This window comes from Gracilinanus agilis, chromosome 4 (genome assembly GCF_016433145.1).
Source record: "Gracilinanus agilis isolate LMUSP501 chromosome 4, AgileGrace, whole genome shotgun sequence".
NCBI lineage: Eukaryota > Metazoa > Chordata > Mammalia > Didelphimorphia > Didelphidae > Gracilinanus > Gracilinanus agilis.
Genome location: NC_058133.1, coordinates 144,001,786 through 144,025,685, shown reverse-complemented (window position 1 = coordinate 144,025,685; position 23,900 = coordinate 144,001,786). Strand labels below are relative to the sequence as shown.

The following is a 23,900-nucleotide window of genomic DNA, read 5'->3' as shown; positions in this document are numbered from 1 at the left end:
TGGGAAAACTTAATCTCCTTTATCCTCTCCTCTGGGACTTCACACAATACCTTGTGTTTCATCTGTCTCATATACTTATCATGTTAGAGGATTATAGTTATCAGGGTTTATGTCTTTTACTTCTACTAGATTATGATAATTGTATTTTATTTAAATTTTGTATTTATTACCACTCTCCCACCTCCAAACACAGTCCTTTATATACTTTTGTTGTTCAGTAGTGTCCAACTCTTTGTCAGCCTACTATGGGGTTTTCTTGCCAAAGGTACTGGAGTGTTTTGCCATTTCCTTCTCCAATGGATTAAGGCAAATAGAGGATCAACTATAAAATCCTCTGCTTAACTAAGTCCCTTTTCACTTTCCAGTCCAGTTATACCTTACTCTCTCCACCTTCCACTCTGTACTCTGTGGTCCAGTGATGCCATTCTCCTTGCTGCTCTTCATACATTGACACTCCATCTCCTGACTCTGGACATTTTCACTTATTGTGCCTCATCCCTGGAACTCTCTCCTTCCTCATTTCCAACTCCTAGCTTCTTTGGCTTCCTTCAAGTCTCAGCTACGTTCCACCTTCTACAAGAACAAGCCTTTCTCCAAGCCCCCTTAATGCTAATGTTTCCCTGATTATCTCCAATTTATCCTGTATGTATCTTGTTTGTATGTAGTTTGCATGTTTTACATTAGAATCTCTCCACTTCCATTAATCTTGTAAGTGCCCTGAGAGTAGGGACTGTTTCCTGCCTTTCTTTGTATTTCCAGTGCTTATCACAGTGCCTGGCACATAGTGGGTGCTTAACTAATGTCAGTTGACTGACTGGAAGTTCAGAGGAGGGAAAGATCACTCCTGTTTCAAAGAAAACAAGGAAGACTTCATGGAAGTGGTAGCATGTAGGAGGGATCTAGAGGGATAGTTGGTATTATTTACTCTGATGATCATAAAGAATTAAAAAGAAATTAATACTGCTTTACAAAAACAAAATCTATCAGAACAGAATTAGACTTCAGAGATTAGGCATTTCTCTTTTGATTTAAATTTGGAAGATAGCCTTTTGAGGCCAAGTAACACTCTCCTGGTAAGAGTAAAATCATCAGTGGTGGTTCCACAATGTCCCATGAAACTAGTACTTTGTTAATTCCCTTGGATGGTAGCCTGTGTTTTGTCTTTTCAAGTTAAACAAAAAGTAATTGACTATATCTAGAGGAGTTCTTAACGTAGGGTCTAATCCCAGCAACTTACTTGGGGCCTTAACTGAGGTCAAATTTTAGTGAGTCCATAAATTCAGATGAGAGGAAAAATTATATCTTTATTTTCATTAACATCTAACTTAAGTTTTGTATTTCCTTCAATGATGAATGCAGGCAAAAACCACAGTACTATTTGCCACCACCAAAGGTATATCACACACACACACACACACACACACACACACACACACACACACACACACAAACAAAGGTTAAGATCTCCAGGCTAGAAATTCATCCCAATGATTTTTACCTAGGAATTTGCCCTGACTACTTGTTTTCAAAATTGATAATTACATGTCTGAAAAAGCAGGGGAATTGAGAGAATCCTATCCTTTAGGCATACTGAAATTCTCTGTGTATGTGTGTGCACATGTACATGTTGTTTTCCATTACAACAAAAAAAAATCTGTTGCTACAAATGATTACTGTCAGTGTGAGGACTGCTGAAGAGATCAATATATGATCCAGAGTACAAAGGTTGACCTTTGAATCCCAGCTGAAGCTTTTCTGTACAGACCCTATTTTGATGACTGTCTCTTGAATATCTGTAGGAAACCCAAATTCTGCACAGAAAGATCCTAGCCTTTCCTTTTCAGACTGGTTAATCCACTTCCACTTTGCCTTTTAAGAGTCTGTAATTGAATCTTATATTAGAACAAAGACATATTTTTGTGAATCTCGAAAGCATTTTTTTCTCTCCTTGCTATTTAGCTATTATTCCCACTTCACTTTATCATTGTTCAGTTGCATGAGTATCTTTCATTTCTCCAATCTCATTTAACTCAGCATAATTGTTTCAAAGTATAACAAATAGTTTTGGAAGGCATCCCCTTGAAGCATGAACTCTCACAAGTCAGTTCTTTTACCCCTAGATAGATCTAACTGCTAGGAAATATGTCTCCCGACATCAAGTCCAAATTGCCTATATGTAACTTTTACTCGTTAGTTTCGGCTTAATTCTATGACACCAAACAAAACAAATCTAATCCCTCTTCCATTTGAGAGGCCCTCAAATACATCTATCACTCCCTCACACCACTCTATCTGTGAAATCTATTACTTAATTCCAAGCAAAATGTTTGGAGATAGCATTTCCAAGATTCCCTGCACAAATCTAATAACTGAGACCTGTATGAAATTCTATGGTGGTGTCCACATTGATTGAAAGAGACTTGAAAAAATTGTAAAATTGAATTTGAGTCTGACTTCTCTAACAAGAATTCTAAAAGAAACTCTAACATCTTTATTTTCAAATCCTACCAACAAAGGGGAAAAGTTTCAGAATTCTCTATGGAATGACAATTCAAAATTTTTACTAATAATAAAAGAAGCTACAAATGAGAATAGGGCTTATAGTGAACATATTTTCTAAAGCACAGACTGTAAAGTATGGCTTGACAAAATTTGTCCCCATTCCCATCTTGATTTACGTCTCTCAAGTCAGGAAAATTGCATAAACTTTGCATGGTTAACACTAATTAGTTCACACTAACATTATGGTGTTAATGAACTTTAAAACTAGATATATCCAGGCGGTTCATAATTACTACCTGCTGCTCATGCTATTTCTCCCACACAACAATTAGCACACAACGTATGTGCACAGCTATTGATATAAATGATACAAGTAAGCACACAGTTTGTAGGTAATGAGACATATTGAAAGAACACATGAATGAGTGAATGAATGAATGAATGAATGAAAAAACCATTATTAAGCTCTTACTACGTGCCAAACACTGTACTGACCACTGGAGATTCATATGCAAAAATGAGACAGTCCTTGCCCTCAAGAAGCTAACTTTCTAACAGGAACAGACAACACAAGGAAGGGAATGGTTGCTCAGTAAATATTTTTTGGTCTTGGGACCCTGAGGTGATGAATGAATGAAAATGAATCAATGAATGAATAAAGCATTTTATTAAGTTGATTGTAGAACAATAGGAGATTCTATTGACATGCCCTTTCCAGAGACTATGTTGATTTAAGGACAATTTTTTTTTTCTTTTTTAAGCCCTTACTTTCTGTCTTGGAATCAATACTGTGTATTGGCTCCGAGGCAGAAGAGTGGTAAAGGCTAGGCAATGGGGGTTAAGTGACTTGCCCAGGGTCACACAGTTGGGAAGTGTCTGATTTGAACCTAGGACTTACCATCTCTAGGCCTGGCTCTCAATCCACTGAGCCACCCAGCTGCCCCAAGGACAATTCTTGAGTCAAGAGGTGGAAAGGTGTGGGAGTTAGGGGAGATTCGGGAGGCTTCTCTGTGTGCCAGGACATGAGCTGAGAAATGACTGAGGTGAGGATGAGGATTCGTGCCCCCAGGTATTTCAGCATTGGGGACCTGGCCTCTCTGAGAATTGGTCTCTGGAGGTTCACTTTGGAGGTTTTAGCAACAGCAGCAGCAGCAGCAGCAGCAGGACAGAAAATAGATGGGGTAAAATGAAGATATACATCCCAAAGAGTTCAGAGCTGAGTGGATTAGTTGCTCTGAGGCATGAATGGTCTCTAGAGGTCTCGTGTGGAGGTGAAGCAGCTGCTGCTACAGCACACCTGCTTTGTTCATTGAGTGGTTCTCAAGCTTGTGCAACCTATGTGTGTTTTACTTCTTCCAGGAGGTGATAAGAATGCTGGCATGTGGTGGTGGTGGTGGTGATAGTAATGATACATATCATTTATATGCAGTTGTTCTTTAAGGTTCATAAAGTGCTTTACATATGTTATCTTGTTTGTTCCTCACACTAATCCTGAGGAGGAAAAGTACCACAAGTTGTTTTCTTTAATACTCATTTTTTAATTTTTTTTTTATTTAATTTGTTTTATAATCAATTTTTAAATAATTTAATACTTTATAATACTGTATAGATGAGAAAACTTAGTCTCTGAGAATTGAATGACTTGCTAATGGTAACATTGTAGGTTTTTGAAGAGGAGACAGTATTAACCTAACAATTAACCTTCCCCACCTCCCTATTTCCCCTTTCAAGAAGACAGCTGTGCTTTAAGCAGACATTTTGTGGGTTAATCACATACTGTATTTTTTCCCATAACAACTATTTCATAAACTAAATTGAATGTTAATTTTTTTTAGAAAGTGAAAAGAGGAAATAATAAGAAAATATTTATACTTCCTATATTATTTCACCTGGTCCTTCCTTCCATCTACCATCCCTTATCTTTAGCAGTTGAATTCATGGACTCAGTCGTACTTTACTTTAAACCCTGGGATGAATCATGGTCTTAGATGAGAGGACATAAGGGACAACAAGGAAGTAGCCTTCTGGCTTGGCACTATGTTAGATTTGCTGCTTACTCTGTCTTGACTTTGGTTCTCCAGTAACTGGGTTCTTGCCTTGCACCTCAGTTGCTCAAGGTACTTGTAAGATATATATGCCCATGCAAGAGATCTGTGTTTGTTTGGGTTGTTTAGATGTGGCTCATGGATGGCATAGAGAGAATTCTGGAATATGGTCCATCTGTCTTTGAGGAAAACTGATTTCTACCTTGATAGAGAAGAAGAGAAGGACTGTGGCTGGCATTGGGCTAGGTTTATATCTATCTGTCTACCACAAACATTGCTGATCTATGAGTATAATAGGTTCAGGACAAAGTCTCTTCTTTGGTCATTCTAAAAGAGCAGAATACCTTAGAAAACACTTTTCAGTTTAGCTGCTTTTCACCGAATGTTAACTACACAAAAGACCATCAAAAATGGTGAATAGTGGATAAACTGATTTATCCAAACAGCAAAAAGAAATTAAACAAATTATACAGATGAAAATATACTAGAAAACAGGCAAGAGAAAATGAATACTTTATATGAGACTAACATAAGAACTCAGCTCCAATCAAGAGGCAGAGATTATTCATACCCAAGGGAAAGTTATCTGTCTCTAAACTCAAGGAACACAAGTTGGATATCAGGGATATGCTGAAAAACCAACTTCTCCTACATGTCTCCAGCTTCCAGTCTTCCCTTTCCTCTTCCAAATGTATTTATCCTAAAGAGGTTTTGGAACTACCCTAAGGGTCTCTAAACACTAGGTATTCTTTCTGACAATCTAGAGGCATTTCTCCTGCATATGTAGCTGCATGCAAAATGCCCAGGACTAGGTTGAAAGCTAACTAAATGTTTACAAGTTCTTGTTTACAAATTCTTATATACAAATTCTTGTATACAAATTCTTAAAAACAAATTCTCCTAAAACTGAATTTTCTGTCCCCAAGCCATTGTTTCTCTGGGACTGTGTCCCTGATACATGCTGCCAGCCTTCCCCAATGCTTCCCATGCTGGATCTCTACCAGTTGCTGGCTGCTTACACTTTTAATCATCACATTCCTTGGCCTTACTTGGATCTTATAATATTTTTTTGATCTTGATAATCAAATGTTCCTTACTCTACAGACAATATAGGCTGTCTCATATATAGAATTATGAGAATTTTAGAGTTGGAAGAGATCCTTGATATCATCGAAGCCAATACCCACTCATTCTCAACAACATCCACAACTACAGCCTCTGTTCAAATTCCTATAAGTGATAGGAAAACTATTTCCCCTTGAGTCTACCTACTTCATTTTCTTTAAAAATTCTTCCTTATGCTGCCTTCTTTTAACTTCTTAACTTCTAGCTTTTAGTGCTCTCTGGGGCCAAGAAGTATAAGTCTATTCCTTTGATATCAGTGGTTCCCAAACTTTTTTGGCCTACTTCCCCCTTTCCAGAAAAAATATTACTTAGCCCCCTGAAATTAATTTTTTTTAATTTTAATAGCAATTAATAGGAAGGATAAATGCACCTGTGGCCATCACCACCCCCCTGGATCGCTGTAGCACCCACCAGGGGGCGTTGGTGCCCACTTTGGGAATCACTGTTCTAATATGAACACTTCATATACATGCAAATGATAATCACAGCATTTCTAAGTATTCACTTTCTTAGACTTCCCTTTCTTCCTGTTTTCCCTCACAGAATGTTGTTTTGATTCTCCTTATGATCCTAATCATTCTCCTCTAAATTAATTCTAGTGTCCCTAGTATGTGAAAACTAGCACTAAACAAAATATTTAGGCCAGATTAAACTACAGAGAGATTATCATCTCCCCTACTGACTTTATCCTGAGTAACAAATTAAGTTCCCCTTGGGCCCATAATTTGCCATTTTAAAAAAGCTATTGATACTATTCTATTTTTAACATAAAATGTAAATTTATAAATTCAAAATTAGATTAAAAATTCTAAAGTTATAAAGATATAACCTTCTGATTTTATTAGTATAGGGAATTTCCTAGCAGTGGGGGAAAACTCTTTCAACAAAGTAACATGCCACTTCTATTGCCATTTATAATCATAAAAAGATATCTATAGCACTGAGAATTAAATGATCTGAGTAGAGTCACACAATCACTATGTATTATAGGTATAACCTGAAAGCTGATCTTAGCTTTGAGATCAGCTTTCTATCCCATTGGCCACATTGTTTCTGACACAGTAAGTTAATACTGATGGGATTTTTAATGAAATACAAAACACATATATAATGAAGGACTTGAGAGCTTATTTTGAAGGACTGAAGGGAAACACACTTATTAGGCACCCACTGGGTGCTAGGTACTATGCTAAGTCCCATATATTACAATATTAAATAGCATCTTATTTGATCCTCACAGCAACCCTGAGTGAAAGATACTATTATTATCCACATTTTGCAGTTCAGGAAACTGAAGTAGATAAAAATAGCTTGCCAAGGGCCATGCACTTAATAAGCATCTCAGGCTAGATTTGAACTCATATTTTCGTGATTCCAGGCCCAAGACTCTATCTTCTAGCTACCCAGCTGCTTCTCAGCTCCCTGTTCTAGGTAACTTTTCTAAGAAGCAAGCCCAGAATAATGCAACCAACCCTCCCCAATGATATTCAGTGAGCTGGCTTCCAAGCATGAGTAATATTAATGTCCTTAATCTCCCTTTGGAAGATGTACAAGTGTTCTCTGATTATCCCTTGCCTGGTTACTGTTTGACAGAGATGGACCTTTTCATGGGCTGTTGAGCTAGAACTGAGTATGGATTTAGAAGGTTCCATTGATTTGACCTTTCTTTATTTTTTTCTTCCTGACTGTATTTGAGTGAGGAGTTTGAACCATTTTTGGCCATCAGTTGGGAAAGGGGCGTTGGGCTCTTACTAAGAGCCACCAAAAAGATGGTGGCATATGGCCTCCTAAGCAAACTCTAGTATAGGCTTCTGACCTTTCAAGATCTCATAAGACTGCACCAAAGGAAAGAAGATGATGTAAAATCGGAGAAAGAACATTTGTGAAAAGTGGAAAACCACTACATAAAATAAAAACAATTTCACCAAAAAATATATCTTCCCCGAATAACATTTTGTTTAATCTAATTTGGATAATATTCTCACATATGAGACTATAATAATGTAGCCAAAAAAGAAGAGAAGAAAAGAGGACAAGAAAGGTGTCATAAACAAACAAGGATCATTACAGAAAGATCTGGAAGAGAGCATGCTGGTCTCAGGTCAATAATTGGTCCACGGTCAGAGATCCAAAGAATTTCCAAAGTGGTACAGGAGAGAAACAATGAGTTTACGACATCAATTTGACAGTATTTGTTCACTGTCATGTTTCAGACTTTGCCAAGGTCTTCCTCCATCTCCATCTGTCTATATCCTATGCTCTCTGAACTCATTAAATGAGTAGGCTTCTTCAGCATATAAAATATGAGTATAAAGCCTCCACCATACAGTAAGACTTACAATTTTTATTTCTCCACAAGTCCTTCTGAACCGTGATCCCTATGTAGAGGATCTCTAGGATGAGTACTATATTACACAACCTATTCGAGAATGTCTCACTATATTTCTATTAATGTAATAGATCAAATTAAGTTTTCCAACAAACTTGTTTAGAACTTGGGCTGACTATGTCACTACCCTGCCTTAGCTGAGGCAACTAGGAGATTCAGTGGATAGAGTGCTGAGCCTGAAGTCAGGAAGACCTGAATTAAAATCCTACTTTAGACATTAACTAGCCATGTGGCTCTGATCAAGTCACTTTAACTCAGTTTTCTCATAGAGATAATATAATAACATAAGGATAATAACATATGTGATATGATATAATGTAACACAATTCAATATTATATTATGTGATATGTGATGATATAATATGACATGTATAATTTGCTTTATGTTATATTATATTATATTATGTCATAAAATGGGGATAATAACAGTACTTACCTCACAGGATGTTGTAAGGCTAAATGAGACAATATTTATAAAGCACTTAACACAGTGTTTAGTACATAGCAGGAATATATAAATGCTTATCACCTCCTTTCCCTGCTCAAAAATGTTTAGTGGTTTCCAGTGTTCCTTTAGTGTTTCTCAGTTTAACATTCAAGGACTTCCATACTTTGGTTTCTACATAGCTTTACAGCTTTATTTAATACTACAACTGAATAGAGGACTGGCCCTGGAGTCATAAAGACATGAGGTCAAATCCTGCCTCAGGTCCTTACTAGCTGTGTGAATTTGGGCAGGTCATTTAACCTCTGACTCAGTTTCTTGTTGGTAAAATGAAGATAATAATAGCACTTACCTCATAGGGTTGTAAGAATCAAACAAGGTCACATACATAAAGTACTTTGCAAACTTTAAAACGGTATATAAAATTTTAAAATAAATTTATATAAATAAATTCTAAATATGTATTTATAAATATAATATATATACATTTAAAATTATAAATAAATAATTTCCACAAAGTTATATCTCAGTCAAACCGGACTACTGATTAGTCCTTAAATCCATTCCTCCATTTTCTACCTCCATGTATCCACATAGGTAAAACTCATCCTGTAAGACACTCTTTCCTATTGTCTGGTTCTCAGACTCCTTGTCTTCCTAAGCCTCCTCTGTTCCATCCCTTTCCTTGCTGCTCTGAACCTACATTATTAATGCTCTTTTTCCTCCTCATATCATTTTCTTATGTGATGCTCATTTTTGTACATAATTGTATCCTTACTTGGCACCCTCCATCATCCCTGTCCCCTTCCGCCCTGTGCTTTGCACATTTTGCACTATGCCTGGATCTGCAATCAGTGGAGGTAGTGAGGGGAATTCCTTTATCTCTCACAGCACACTAGTTACTGCTCATAATTAATAGGCTGAGAGAATTGTCTGGTGCATTAAGGGATTAGATAAATGACTAATCCACAGCCACATGGCCTGTGATTACCAGAGCTGGGACTTTAGTCTAAGTCCTCTTGACTCCAAGATCAGTCCTGTATCCTCTGTGCCATACAGACTCCAAGACTATGTCCTTTAAACACATTATGCATTTAATAAATGTTTGCTCAATTTATTGAATTGAAATCCTCTTAAAAAACCTCCTTCTTTTTTGTATGATCTACTCTCTCCATTCTATTCATGGGCAGGTTTTTAAACTAAGTGCAAGACTTCTTAGTTTTATTTATTAATTTCCTCATATTCGTTTAATTTTTCTAGCCTTTTTGATATATTTTTGGAATACTAATTCTGTTAGCAAACACACTACCTATCTTTTTTTCGTCTATAAATTAATAATGATGTTTTGTTCTTATGCATTTATATGATGGAAATATTAAATTTATTTAAATTTAACTTAATTTAATGTTAAAACAGAATACGGTCAAGAACAGAGCACAAAGCAAACCACTAAAAAAGTCTTTCCAAGCCAACATCAACCATTAGTCTTTGGGTGTGGACATTTACCCTACTACAAATGGTTGGAATCCATACTGTTACTGACTGTGCATATTTTTGAGCAAGCAATTTAACATACCAGGACCTCAGTTTCCTCATCTGTAAAAAAGGGATAATGGACTGGGTGATCTCTAAGGCTCCTTACAATTCTAAATCCAATCAACTATGTTTTTATCTCATCCACAATTCTTCTACAAATATAGACTTCAAAGGCCAAAAGTGTCAAAATCTATGATCCTAAACAATATGATTTAGTCAAATTCTTTTTTGAAATCAAAAGTTATTTTTATACATAGTTTGGATTACATGACTACTGAGACCTCTTCCATCTCCCAGATTTAGTGATTCTGCTTTTGTTTATTAACTTCTTTGAGCCATTTATGTTTTGTGCACTTTTTTGTGAGGTGAGATAAAGGCCCTCCTAAGAAGGACATTGGTAGAACTAGAGTATCCAGAGGTAGGTAAACAGGATGATGAAGGACCATAACTCCAGGTCATACGAGGAACAGTTGAAGAAACTGAGGCTCAAAGGAAAAATAACATCAGTTTTCAAGTATTTGGAGGGGGTTAAGCGTGTTTGACCCCAGAGTGCAGAAACAGAAACAAAGGGCAGAAGCTGCAGTTCAATGAATTTAGATTGTTTTGTCAGAAAAAAAATCTAACAATTTGAACTATATAAAAATGAAGAGGTTGCCTTAAGATATGAGAGTTTCCTTGTCATTGGAGGTCTTCAAACAGAGTCAGGAAATTCCTTTTGATTATTTACTGGATTCAATCAATAATGAGGTTCCTTCCAACTCTCAGATTATGTATCTTTTCTTTAGAATTTCCTTATTTTTGGAGGCTAGTTACCTGTTAAAAAGGAAAATGGATTTGTTAGCCTGGCATGAATTCTTCCTAAAGAACCTGGAATACAGAGAGGTGATGCAGTTTAATGCAAGGAGGGAAACAAGCATTTATTAATCACCCACTACATGCCAGTTGCTGTGTTAAGTGCTTTCCAAATATTATCTTATTTGATATTCACAACAACCCTGCAAGGTAGGTATTATTATTGTCCACCTTTTACAGTTGAGAAAATTGAGCCAAACAGAGGTTAAGTGACTTGCCCAGGGTCACACAACTCTTAAGTGTCTGAGGCCAAATTTGAGACCAGGTCTTGTTGACTTTAGACCCAGCACTCAATCCCTTGTACTATTTAGCCACCTAAAGGAAAGAGTTCTGGACCATGAGTCAGGAAAGACATGGGTTTTAATCTTTCAAGGCACATTTCTCATCTATAATATATAGATAATAGTAATGTTCATGATTCTTTTAGGATTGTTGTGAGCAAAATGTTTTATAAATTTTTTAAATGTTATGTGAACGTGAGCTATTATTACTGACATGTAATAACCACCACTTCCCTTTCTAAGTGCTCAAAAACTATGACTTTATTACGATAATCCCTTAGAATTTTTCCAGGAATCAACATCAGCATTAAGTTCAATGACTTGCTGTTGGTATAGTTTACCTCCTTCCTCTTTTTGAAAATGTTTGCTTCCAGTCCTGTGGCAAACCTCGTACTCTCCACTGTTCCTCAAACATCAAGATAGTGGTTCAGTGTTCAGCCCTGTAAGTTCTTACGTTGCTCTACTCCCCATAGCTTACTCTTTCATCAGCTTCTATTCCCTCCCACCTTTATACAGACAAGTTCTGGATCTCTATACCCAGCCTCTCTCTTCAGAGCTCCAATTCTTCATTATCAATTGGCTACTGAACATTTCAAATTGATTGTCCTAGGCAACTCAATATGTCCAGAACTGAACTCATTGTCTTACCCCCTCCACCACTCAACAAATTTTTGCCTCTTCCAGTCTTCCTTATTGCTGTGAAAGCATTTTCTCTACTCCCAACCCTCCAAAGGAAGAGAAATAGGGAAGGAAAATAAGAGATCCATTGAATCAAATAAATTTATTCAAAGAAAACACAAGTGGTATTAGCTCATTACAGGAAAGGGCAGCATGATGGAGATGGAAAAAAAAAAGACCTAGAACAAATGCTGGAGTAGATCTTAGAAAACCTTAATTTCTTTTTTTTTTTAAACCTTAATTTCAATTGCATCTCTGACTTCCCTGGGCTCCTTTCCAAATTGTAATAGGGGGATAATCAGTGCATTCTTTACATCACAGAATTGTTATGAAAAAAATCTTGTAAATGATAAAACATTATGTGTGATCTAATATTATGATAGTTTAGTAGGTAAAGTAGCCTTAGAAAATGGCAGAAGAAAGGCCACACACACAATATGCTGAGCTACTCATTTGTATAAGAAGCTCACAAGTCATGTAGTTATGTCTAGAAAAGTACTTACATAGTAAAATTGAAATTTACAAAACCCAAACCTAGTGATTGCTTGCTTTTGAAAAAAAGATTCACCACATTCTTCCTTTGAAATATTATCCATTCTGTTCATTTAAAATTATTTTTCTAAAAAATATTTATAGTGGCTCTTGATTATAATTGAACTACTGTGCTATAAGAAATGATGAAAAGGATCATTTCAAAAGACCTATATGAACTGATGCAGAGTAAAGTAAACAGAACCAGGAGAATATTGTACACAGTAACAACAATATTGCATGATAAACATTTATGAATGACTTAGCTATATTGGCAATATAGAAATCTGAGAAAATCCTTAAGAACTCATGATGAAAACTGCCATTTACCTTCACAGAAAGAACTGGAAGAGTCTGGATGCAGACTAAAACATCCTATATTTTATCTTATTTCTTCCCTTTTCTTTTTTCTGCTTGAGTTCTTTTTCACAAAATGATTAATATGGAAAAATGTTTTACATTGTTACACATGTAAAATCTATATCAGATTGCTTTCTGTCTCAGGGACGGGCAAGGGGAGGAGGAAAAATGAAAATTTGGCTCAACATTTTTAAAAAGAAGATTAAAATTGTTTTTTCCTTGAATTGAGGAAAAATATTTTAAAAGAAAAATGAAATTATTTTCTTTGTAAAAATCAAAATTACAACCAATTTTTTAGAATATATCTATTAGGTCAAATGGATTAATAATATTACTTATATAAAGCTTTAGTGTTTATAAAAATTTTTTGTTTATAAAAACTTTGTGTGATAGTACATGCATTATTATCTCCATTTAACTGAGAAATAAACTGAGGTCCAGAAAGGATCAATGAGTTGCTCAGGGTCACATAGCAAGTAATCATGAGAGCTACCATTTAAATCCTGTGCTCCCAGTTTCTAGGTCTCAAGTCCTGCACTCATTGCTTTGTATCTTGCATATATTACAGTACAACCATAGTGACTTAAATTAGAGTTGTCAAACACAAGGTGGGCTAGCAGCATTCTCAAGAACAACCTAAACCAGATTAAAATATAATTGGGGAAATATTTAACAAAGGAAGTAAAAATACAGTAGAGCCCAGATTATGTTAGTTTGTGGTTTTTCTAAGTCAATATGTAGCCTATAGGGAACCATATATACAGTTGAGTGGCTCCATCTGTATTTGAGTTTGACACTACTGGCTTAAATCACTATTCTACTATTTAGAAACTGCATCTGGTGAGGTCCCTGCTATATAGCCAGAAACTTTAAAAAATGAATGTATCTCTGATGCTTTTGTATAATTTGAAGAGCCTAGCACTATGCCTCACATATGGAACTCAATAAATACATTTTGAGTGATAATGGCATTATTCCATGTCTCGTGAAAGTTTTCAAAAGGATCAGAGGAGCTCAGGCTATCTATATTGGCAGTACTGAATTACAGATATTTCACCAAATCTGAACATTCTGCCAAAAGGACTTTTGTTAAATTGAGGTTGCCAAAAGAGGGAGTTAAGTGAGAGGATTCTGATCTGCACATACCTTATGAATGATGAGTTTGGTAAAATAAATGATGGGCAAAAGTCACAAAATTGGCAAAATGAATCAGAGAGGCAAAAAACATTTATTAGGTGCTCATTAGATGCCAGACACTGTGCTAAGTTCTGCAAATATAAAGAAAGGTGGAAAAGCAGTCCTAGTCTTCAAAATACTTACTTTCTAATGAGGAAGACAACATGCAAATAGCTGCGATATATACAGGGTAAATGGAAGGTAATCTCTGAGAACTAACAGTGGAGGAGTGAGATAACTAGAAAGGAAGGAAGGGACCAGATTGTGCAGGATCTCAGAAGATAATTGGAATGATTTATTTAATTCTGGTGATTTTAAAATTCCTTTCATGTTAAAAGCCTGTAGAAATATGAAAAAAAATGTATTTTTACTTCTAGGTGGGTGCATTAAATGCTTGCTTCCTTGCAAAGAGAGGTTTCGAAGTTGATGTCTATGAAGCCAGGGAAGGTAAGCAAAAAAATGTTCTTTGGTATTGATTCTTGGCCTTGCCTATTTTCCTAGATTTCCAGAATGAAAAGAAAAGAGATAAAAGGAACTACTGGTGTGTTTTAAAATTCCATTAAGAATTTTAATATATTATTTAAAGAAATGATTAGAATTTCAAGAATTTAATTGTGAATTTGCCAGCTTACCCAATAATGTTTATAGTCTGCTATATAGTGTATCTTATGACACCAACTACATTTACATAACCTGAATTTGTTTCTCTTTGTATTATAGATATTCGAGTTGCAAAATCTTCCCGTGGAAGAAGTATTAATTTGGCCCTTTCTCATAGAGGGCGTCAGGCTCTTAAAGCTGTTGGACTAGAAGACCAGGTTGGTTGTCTTCTATTTTTTTCCCCAGGGCTTGTAGAGTACAATTCTCTATTGAAGTTTTCCTCTGTTTTCTCCTCTTGGAGTGGAGGTGACGCTGGATTCATTCTTATTCCCACTCTCTGATAACATGGTAAGAGATTTTGGGGGTTCTGCTGACTGATGATGATGGTGATGACAAACAACTAGCACACAGCTTTTTGAGGTTTACCAAATCCTTTACATGCGTTATATCTTGAGGGAAAGCAAGAAAGGCTTTGAGTATAGGGTCTCCAAACGACAAGCTTTTCCTAATTCCCCTGGTTGTTTGTGCTCTTTTTTGCACCAAATTATCTTGTACTTATTTATGTACATGTTGTATGCCCCAGTAGAAGATGAATTTCCTTAGGACAGAGAGTGTCTTCTTTTAATTTATCTATGTATCCTAAGAACCTAGCACTGTGCCTTACAGAGAACAGTCACCCTTTGATCAAAGCTTAGTAAGTGAATGAACAAATGAATGGACAACCTTTAGGTAATACACTTCTTCAAACAAAGTTGATTGATAATCAAACATGCAGTCAATTGTTGGATCCACATTTAGAAGCTTCTGGATTTTTCGGACTTTCTCAAGCTCACATTCTATTGACATTGTCTTTCAAAAAACTTTATACTACAATGAGCTGTCAGTGTGAGGCAATACCAAGTACCTTCCAGTAATACAAAGATGGAACCATAAAATGACACAATCTCAGAGGTAGAAGAGATCTCAGAAGTGATTTAGTCCAACCTGTACCTGATCAGGAATTTCCTCTAAAATAATGCTAGAAGAGTCTGATAATTCCATTCTTATCTTTTCTTACTATTACAAGATCTTATAACTATAACAAGATAATTTTATGACCAGGGACAATATAAAGTTGCCTCAGATTCATATAGTTCCCTACAACCATAATAACAATCTCTGAACTCTTAGTTAGGAAAAGAACATTAAGACAGATATTTGAATTAATTTACATTTATATTTATCTCTAGTAAACCCCTGGCTTCTTTGAAATTGAGTCAAAATTCAGGTTACTAGAAATGACTAAGTAAAGAAGCAGCAGAACATGCTAATAGACAGGCACTAGTCAGGGAAGTTGGGAATTTCTTGAAATTTTCCTTGATCTCTGAGAAGCTAGTGGTATCTGCTCTTATTTTCTGTTCCCAGCTCCCTGTAGGGCAATGGCCCTTCTTACACTCTCCCTTGTTTGTCTCAGCTCAGTCCTGCTTCTTCTTCCCCCTTTCACTGGTTACCCCTATGTTTCCAGTTCTTTCTGACTCATTTCTTGACTTCCTTTCTCCTTCCTCTTTGCTACCAGATCCTAAAAATCCCCTCCTGGTTCTGAAATAATCTTGCCTTTATAGAAGCTCCTTTGGTAGAGATCAAGGTCCCCCAACCATTCATTAAATGAGATACTACTATGCTATATAAATCAGCTAATCCTTTAAATTAATTTTAGAAAAGAGATTTGTAGGCTATAAATTATGAAATGTAAATTATAATCTGTTTATTTGATAAATTTTATTGTTTGAAAATAATTTAAGTAGTCGCTTCTGATTTTAATTTAGGTTGTATCTCAAGGTATTCCCATGAGAGCAAGAATGATTCATTCCCTTTCAGGAAAAAAGTCTGCAATTCCTTATGGGACAAAAAGTCAAGTAAGTTTTCCTTTGAAATACCCCCTTGCATGATAGTTATGTCTAAAGCCTAGAACTTAATAACTTTGTTTTTTATTCTTCTTATCATGGTATTACCCAAAATATGACATCTATTTGAACAATAGCATACTAACAATAATGATAATAATAGTTGATAAGAGTGGTTCAAGGATTATAAATTTTTTTGTATATATTGTCTCATTTGATACGTATAACAGCCTTATGATGTAGGTACTATATGGATATTATTATATCTATTTTATAGATAAAAAGGTTTAAGCTCAGAAAGACTGAATAACTTATCCATGGAAATACAGCTAGTATCAGAGCAAGGATGTCAATAAATGCCTTTCTTTGAAGTATTCACTGTGGGAAGCTATATTCCAAAAGTGTTGTCATTGGTCCAAAACATTTTTGAAATTGCTTTAAGAATAAGTCTATCTCTGTCTCTTTGTCTTTGTCTCTTTCTCTATCTGTCTGTCTCTCTCTCTAACCCTCCGCTCCCTCTTTCACTCTCTCTCTCTGTCTCTCTCTCTCACACACCCACAGTCTTGTATTATAGCCAAAACTCATTTTTTGTACCTCAAATGACAATTCCCTGTTTAATTATTTATCTTATGCTTAAATTTCCTTCTAAATGATTTTTAGCTCTTTCCAAAGATCATACCCACTCAAAAAGAACAAAAAGTTCTAACTCCTGAGATTATATGCTACAGTCTTTCAAGATAATCAATCCCAAAAAGAGAAATTTAAAAAGATTCTGGGAAATGGCAACTTCTTTGTAACAAGTTCAAAGCTGTTATTTTGAGGGAACACTACTCATTTTGTCATATACGTTCTATTAGGCTTGTTTAAAAATCTCTTACATTAGTTTGCCTTGAAGATTATAGATATACTCAAATGCATATATATGTATAGATATATGTATTCATATATCTATCAGGGATTATTTGCATAAGATAAAAATATTTTTTTTCTGGGCTAGATGAAGGATTAAGAGTCTCATTCCCTCTCCCTCTGGAATTCTCCCTTTGGAATAAGAGCTTCATCGATTGTTTCTAACTATTGACCTTCTCCTTCCACTGGGGGTGACATCCTCTCTAATCAACATCCTTAGTTGCATTCTGAAGGAGGGTTGTGGCACATCTCCCTGAGCATAAGTAGAAATGTGTTGAAGGTCATGTAGCCCATGAGGGCAGGTTGTCCAACCTATCACCAGACAGAAACTGCTTCTGAACTCACCTTTTGTCTAGGGAAAAACAGGATTCATGATTTTACCTAGCTTTGGGGAAAAGGTGAATTATAAATAAAGAAGATTTTCTTTAATTTAGCTTCAATTGAGCTTTAATTTGGTGGGTAGATCCTAGCAATCTCCAACAGAAAATCTTCTCTCATTCTTTTTGTTTCTATGTAATATCTTAGTCACTAGCTCTCTTCCTTACATCCCAGGCTCACTAATGAAACACATTCAAATCAGAAATTGTTATGGTTGGCTACTCCATTATTTTATTTTGGCCTTCAATACTAGTTGAACAGAGAATTAACCAAACTTCAAAGAATGGATGAGCTTTGGATTTAACACAAATTCTCCTACACAACTTCTAGTAAATCATAATCTGGTATCAGTTCATCTAAATGGAAAGCAAGTTCAACAATGACTGAACTTAATAAAGACATCCAGAGGTGGCCATCCTCTGGCCTCAGGATGTTCTTCAGGCTGTGATGGGCAGTCACCATCAACAGTAAGGGCAATAGATGAGCTCCAGTGGTTACCAAAACATCCATCACCCTATCTGACTTCGATTACACTCAATAATCTCAAAAAATCTCAAATTGAAGCATCCAAGCTGATTTCTGTGCCTGCACACAGTTTTACCACTCACTTCTCAGGTAAGGGCAAGGGGAAGACAATGCTGTCTTTTAAAGGTATTATTCCTCTTTAGAGAGGATAGAAAATTAGAAAAAAGAAACCTGAATGATTCTGTGCCAGCCTGAGGGCTTTATCTCAGCTTCTCTGAATCCTTCAATCTAATGATGTAAATGTGCTCTATAGAGAAAAATAGAAAAGTAATAAATAACCATCTATTCATTCAATGCTGACGAGCAAAAGCATTTCTAGTGGGCTGAATTTTTTCATGTTCCTTCAAAAATAACTTGGCCAGAACTGATTTGCATTTCAACTTAGAGAAGTGGAGTAGAACCATTTCCCTCTCACCTGCAACAGTTTCTAAAAGAGAAAACAGAATCCAGATGGCACTATATAGTTTTAAAAGCAAAATAAGATTTTTGATTTATATATTTTTCTTTTGCTTCACTTTCATGTGGTTTTCTTTTATTTGTTAACTTTCATATGTTATTTTACTGAGCTCAAAAGAAGGGTTTCATTATCTAATTATATTTTCTGAATTTGCTTCCTTGGAAAGAAGCAGGTATGCAAAATGTCCTTCCACAAATTGAAAACCCTAACATTTACTTTTTACACAGAAAAGTGAAGCGTTTTTATTTTTGTTTTTCCCTATGAACAACAATAAAAGTTGAATGATTCTGCTTTTCCTTTGGTTCTGGCCTTGTTCTTCAGAGTTCTCTCATTTTCCTTATTTTTAGTCATCAGTGTACCTTCAAGGAAGCAAAATTTGTAGGTGCATAATGACAATGAAACCCATTGAAAACCAAAAAATTCAGATATTTAGCATGGGTTGGTGTATTTTTTTTAAACCCTTGTACTTCGGTGTATTGTCTCATAGGTGGAAGATTGGTAAGGGTGGGCAATGGGGGTCAAGTGACTTGCCCAGGGTCACACAGCTGGGAAGTGGCTGAGGTCGGGTTTGAACCTAGGACCTCCTGTCTCTAGGCCTGACTCTCACTCCACTGAGCTACCCAGCTGCCCCAGTGTATTTTTTTTTTGCTCGAATTCCTTATTGAATTCTGCTTGGGGTTTTTTTTAACTCCCTTGGAATTAAATGTTCATTTTGGCATCATACTGACATCTTCCCAAGGATAGAAAGTGGAGAGAGAAGAAGAAAGAAGAAATTCAACTAGTTTTAAGTTTCAAATAATATATCACAATCAATCAATCATTGTTTGGACACTTACTGCTGTCCCAATATTCGGCCAAGTGCTACTAGATATGCATTAGAAGAAAAAGATACTATTTTTGACTTCAGGAAATTTATCATCACATCCTATGGCAGGTATGAAAACAGTACCAAATACAATAAAACTTTCAACTAGAAAGCACCAATTGAAAAAAGTTTAGGAAAGGAAGAAAGTCGATTGGGGCAAAGTCTTTAGATTAGATTACCTTAAAAATCCTTTCCAACTCTTACTCCATTATCCTTTAATACTGAGAGGTCCTGGGCCTTGAAGAATGGGTAGAATTCAGCCAGGGATAGGAAAGAGCAAAGTGCATATTTCACAACAAAATTCTTCCAGACACATGGGAAAGTATTTACAGAATGTATTTGGGTGTATGGGGCACAATAGTGGGGGTGAAAGAAAGGGAAAAGAAAGAATTGGGAAATGTAAAAACTGCAAAGTGCAGAAAATGGGTTTCAGATCAGAAAAGTCCTACCTCTTTGTATAGATTTTTTTGTTTTGTTTATTTATTTGTTTGCTCATTTGTTTGTTTGTTTTCATGAAGCCCTAACCACTGGAGTTGAAAGCATTTATAAGAACATGTTGGGGGCTCTGGGAAATGTTGTTTAGTTAGTTTCATTCTGTCATTCAATCTAGAATTGCTTGGAATAGCATGAAATCCTGTTACTTTTCTCATTGTTAGAAGCTGCTCCAATGTAAATAATGTAAAAGCCAGTTGCACCTATCTCCTGAAGTGATTCCATAAATCACTTGTAGATATTATTTTTTCAGGTAATTTAAAAATCTCTAGTCTTATTTATTGCTACTCTTTTTTTACTATTTACAGCATTAGGGAAATGAGACTTGAGGAGGAATTTTATTTTACCTTTGGTTAATTTTAGTTAAGAAAGAATAAATCAACTTTCTTTTTGTTTTAGTTGTACATGAAAGTTGGAGGGATGATATGTTGGGATTCTTGAAAACCCTGTGATTTTATGTATATAACAAAGTACTCAACCAGATGTAAAAATCATTTATGTATGCTCTTTGAACAGGAAGGAATATGTGGATTTTTCCCATTCATTGAAATTCTTCCTGATATACTAAAATAACATTTCTCGGTTCTGTCGCATTGAAAAGATAAACAATCAGCACATCAGACACCAGGAGTACAGTGCAGAGTAATAAAAATTGCCTTGATTCTAAGCAAGGCAATAAGAAATTTCTTTTTTTATTTCCAGCATAGCAGGACTAAGCTATCTAAATATTAACCACAGTCTAAGTTAATTCAGATTTTCACTTTACAATTCAAAATGTACTTACTAATTACATCTATCTGTAGCTCTTAAGAGTTGTCAATATTCCTTTATTTTGGCATTTTATGTACTTAGGGTGAGTCAATTTTGTTGTAATTTTGTATTATCTACTTCCAGTCCAGAGCAATTGCCAATGTGTTAGGCCCTAAAAATAACTGTAACCTGGGTAAAATTTGTCTTCCATGTCCTCCCACCTTTCCTTTCTTTACCCTCTGTTATTACTCAAGATGTCAAGTGCTCTCATGTTGCTCACCAACTACTCTGGTCCTCCTACTTCATTCTTGAACTAGGAACATCCTTGTTCCCATGAGGAGTGCCTTATATTCCTCTGAAATGAAAATCACAGTTCTTGAATCTATTTCTTTTGTGGAATTGTATAAGAGTATATAAGAATTCAGGAGGTTTCCTAAGAAACTGAATAGGATGATCTGATTTAGCTCAATGCAGCAAACATTTATCAAGCCAATTTACTCTGCAAGGAAAGGCACTAGCCACTAAGTGAAAATACACTGACTTTATGATTAGTTTCTTGTTATGATTGGTTATATCCCTTATTTTTGTGGAAACATTGCTAAATTCTAAAAAAGAAGAGTTTGATTTTAACAATATCAAATTTTAATAAAATAAATAATAAAAATAATACCTTTAGGTTGAAGATTTTAAAAGAAATGGTACTATGTTTATTGATTATTGAACTGTCTATTTAAATGAAAAAATTGCATAATAGTTCAGAAACATATTTGTATATTTTTCCTAAGGGAACCTTTTATATTTCTTTTTTTTTCTTTCAGTATATTCTTTCAATAAGTAGAGAAAGTCTAAATAAGGACCTGTTGACGGGTAAGTCTAGCAGCTTTATTCAACCAAACCTTATTTGCCTTTTTGCAATGTTGTGTTATCATGATATTTGAGACTGATATAGCAAACTTAACATTTCAACTGGAGTTTGTCTGGTTGCCTGATTTTTTTGTATCCACAGCACTTAGCCTGGTACATAGTCAGTACTTAGTTAAATGCTCTTTGGTAATTTTCTACTATACACTGATTATTCAGTGCAAAGACAATCTAAAATATCAAGTTATATTACCATGAATTTAAAGCCTTCCAGGCAATGGAGATGTTCAAAACAGATAACAAGAATAAATAACTATGTAAGAATTTGAATTATTATTTACTTAGAAGTACTTAATCAAATGACATCTTGTAATGTGAACTAGCTGATTCTTATTTTCATTGTGCCATTTATTTCAAGTATATGAGACTTAAACAAATAGGACTGGATTTTTAAAAACTTTAATATGAAATGAGCAAAAAGAAGATAAGTTTATACATGAAGTTTTAATATCAGAATGATACTGGGAAATGGGAAATGATGTCAACTAGGAATGATGTTAAACCAATAGACTTCAATATTGTAAATGAATCCCGTAATCAGGTTAAAAGATAAATAAAAACCTCATCTTTTCTTGAATTAGGTAAAGAGAATTTAAATTACATCTCCATGTTTTTCTATTTGTTCCTCAGCTGTTGAAAAACACCCCACTGCAAAGATGCACTTTGGACACAAGTTGTTAAACTGTAAACCTGAAGAAGGTGTAATCACTCTCCTTGGGTAATTAGTCATAGTCATCGGTCTCCATAAAGGACTAGGGAGGGGAAATGTCGGGAAGTGGGGAATTATTGTTTGATTAACCATTTTTAAAAGGCTTCAATAATCATCTAGGGAACTGTTCATTTAAAATATGCTTCCTTCTTTTAAAGAGGCAAAATTTTACAGCTTGAAGGGATCTTTGAGGTTTTCAAGTGTACTTTTAAATTAAATGAAATTTTCATTCCCTGCCTGAATGATCAATGTCATGTTTATACAATCTCAATTACCTAATTAATTTAGCTCATCCTTAAAGTCCTCTGGGATAAGAATGAACTATAAAAATAGGGAAAATACATGAGATTAGACAAATCCACTGACCTTATTCAGTCTTCAACCTCCTTGATTTCTCTGTAAATTCAATACTAGTGATCAATCTTTCTTAAAATACTCTCTCCCTCTGCCATGCGATTTTTGTACTCTAACAGTAATGGCAACAACAAAAATAACAACAACAATAATAATAGCTGCCATTTGTATAGATAACACTTTAATTTTTTGAAGTGCTTTACAAATATAATCTCATTCAATCTGGAAAACAAACAAGTCCTTTAGATAGGTACTTCAAGTGTTCTTGTCTCTATTTTACAATGAGGAAGCCAGAGTTCATAAGCAGACAAGAATTGCTGAATTGAACTCAAGTTTTCATTTCTCCAGGTCCAATAGTTTCTTTCCTATACTGTTAATTTTGTACCTGCTTCTTGAGCTATTCTGCCTGTTTCCTTCACTGGTTACAGTTCCTCCTCCTATCATTTTTAGCCTCATCCTTTACTCTGGCTTCCTTTCTCCTCACCTCTAGTCAATTAACAAATTCCACCCAGAATTCATTCTTTATGTTTATCCTTTCTGTCCCTTCCTTTTCATTTCCATTGCCATTAACCTAGGGCTTGTCCATCTCACACCTTTTTCTAATCCATCCTTCTTGACAAATTCATCTTCCTAAATACCATTTTGTATCCGTATGTGGTACCAATTCCTGAACCTTAATCTTCCATTTCATATAGGATAAATACATTTAAAGTCTGCCATGGTCTAGCCCTTACCTGCCTCGCCAACCTTATTTTCTACAACTTTGCTCAATGACCTATGTGCTTTAGTCATGTCAATGGGACACTGTAAATATTAAAAATGATAAAGGCTTGTATAAATATATAAATTAGTATTTTAATTAAAGCCATGTTGATAGATAAAATCATTAGACCACGCGCTTGTAAGCATTCAAAACTGCCGCCTCCATACTGCCTCCTAGCCAAGCGCCTACTCGCCAAAGAAGAGAGCCCACTCCCTCCTAACCCACGAGATTTAAGCGCTCCCCTGCGTCAAGACGTCGGAAACGGAAACCAGTTGGACCATGTTGGATCAAGGGAAATGTAGTTTTGATACATTTCCCTTGTCCATAGAAATATATACATTTTTAGATGGTTTTTTCCAATTTCCTTTTTACAA

General features: G+C 35.4%; 1 protein-coding gene across 1 annotated transcript in view; it reads left to right on the top strand.

The window, feature by feature from the left end:
• KMO (kynurenine 3-monooxygenase) overlaps window positions 1–23,900 on the top strand; it is a 51,618-nt gene that overhangs the window by 1,064 nt on the left and 26,654 nt on the right. The window contains exons 2-6 of the mRNA XM_044676678.1: window positions 14,298–14,367; window positions 14,641–14,738; window positions 16,326–16,415; window positions 21,598–21,646; window positions 22,331–22,418. Coding sequence (XP_044532613.1) covers window positions 14,298–14,367; window positions 14,641–14,738; window positions 16,326–16,415; window positions 21,598–21,646; window positions 22,331–22,418 — 395 coding nt within the window. The remainder of the gene's footprint in view (window positions 1–14,297; window positions 14,368–14,640; window positions 14,739–16,325; window positions 16,416–21,597; window positions 21,647–22,330; window positions 22,419–23,900) is intronic.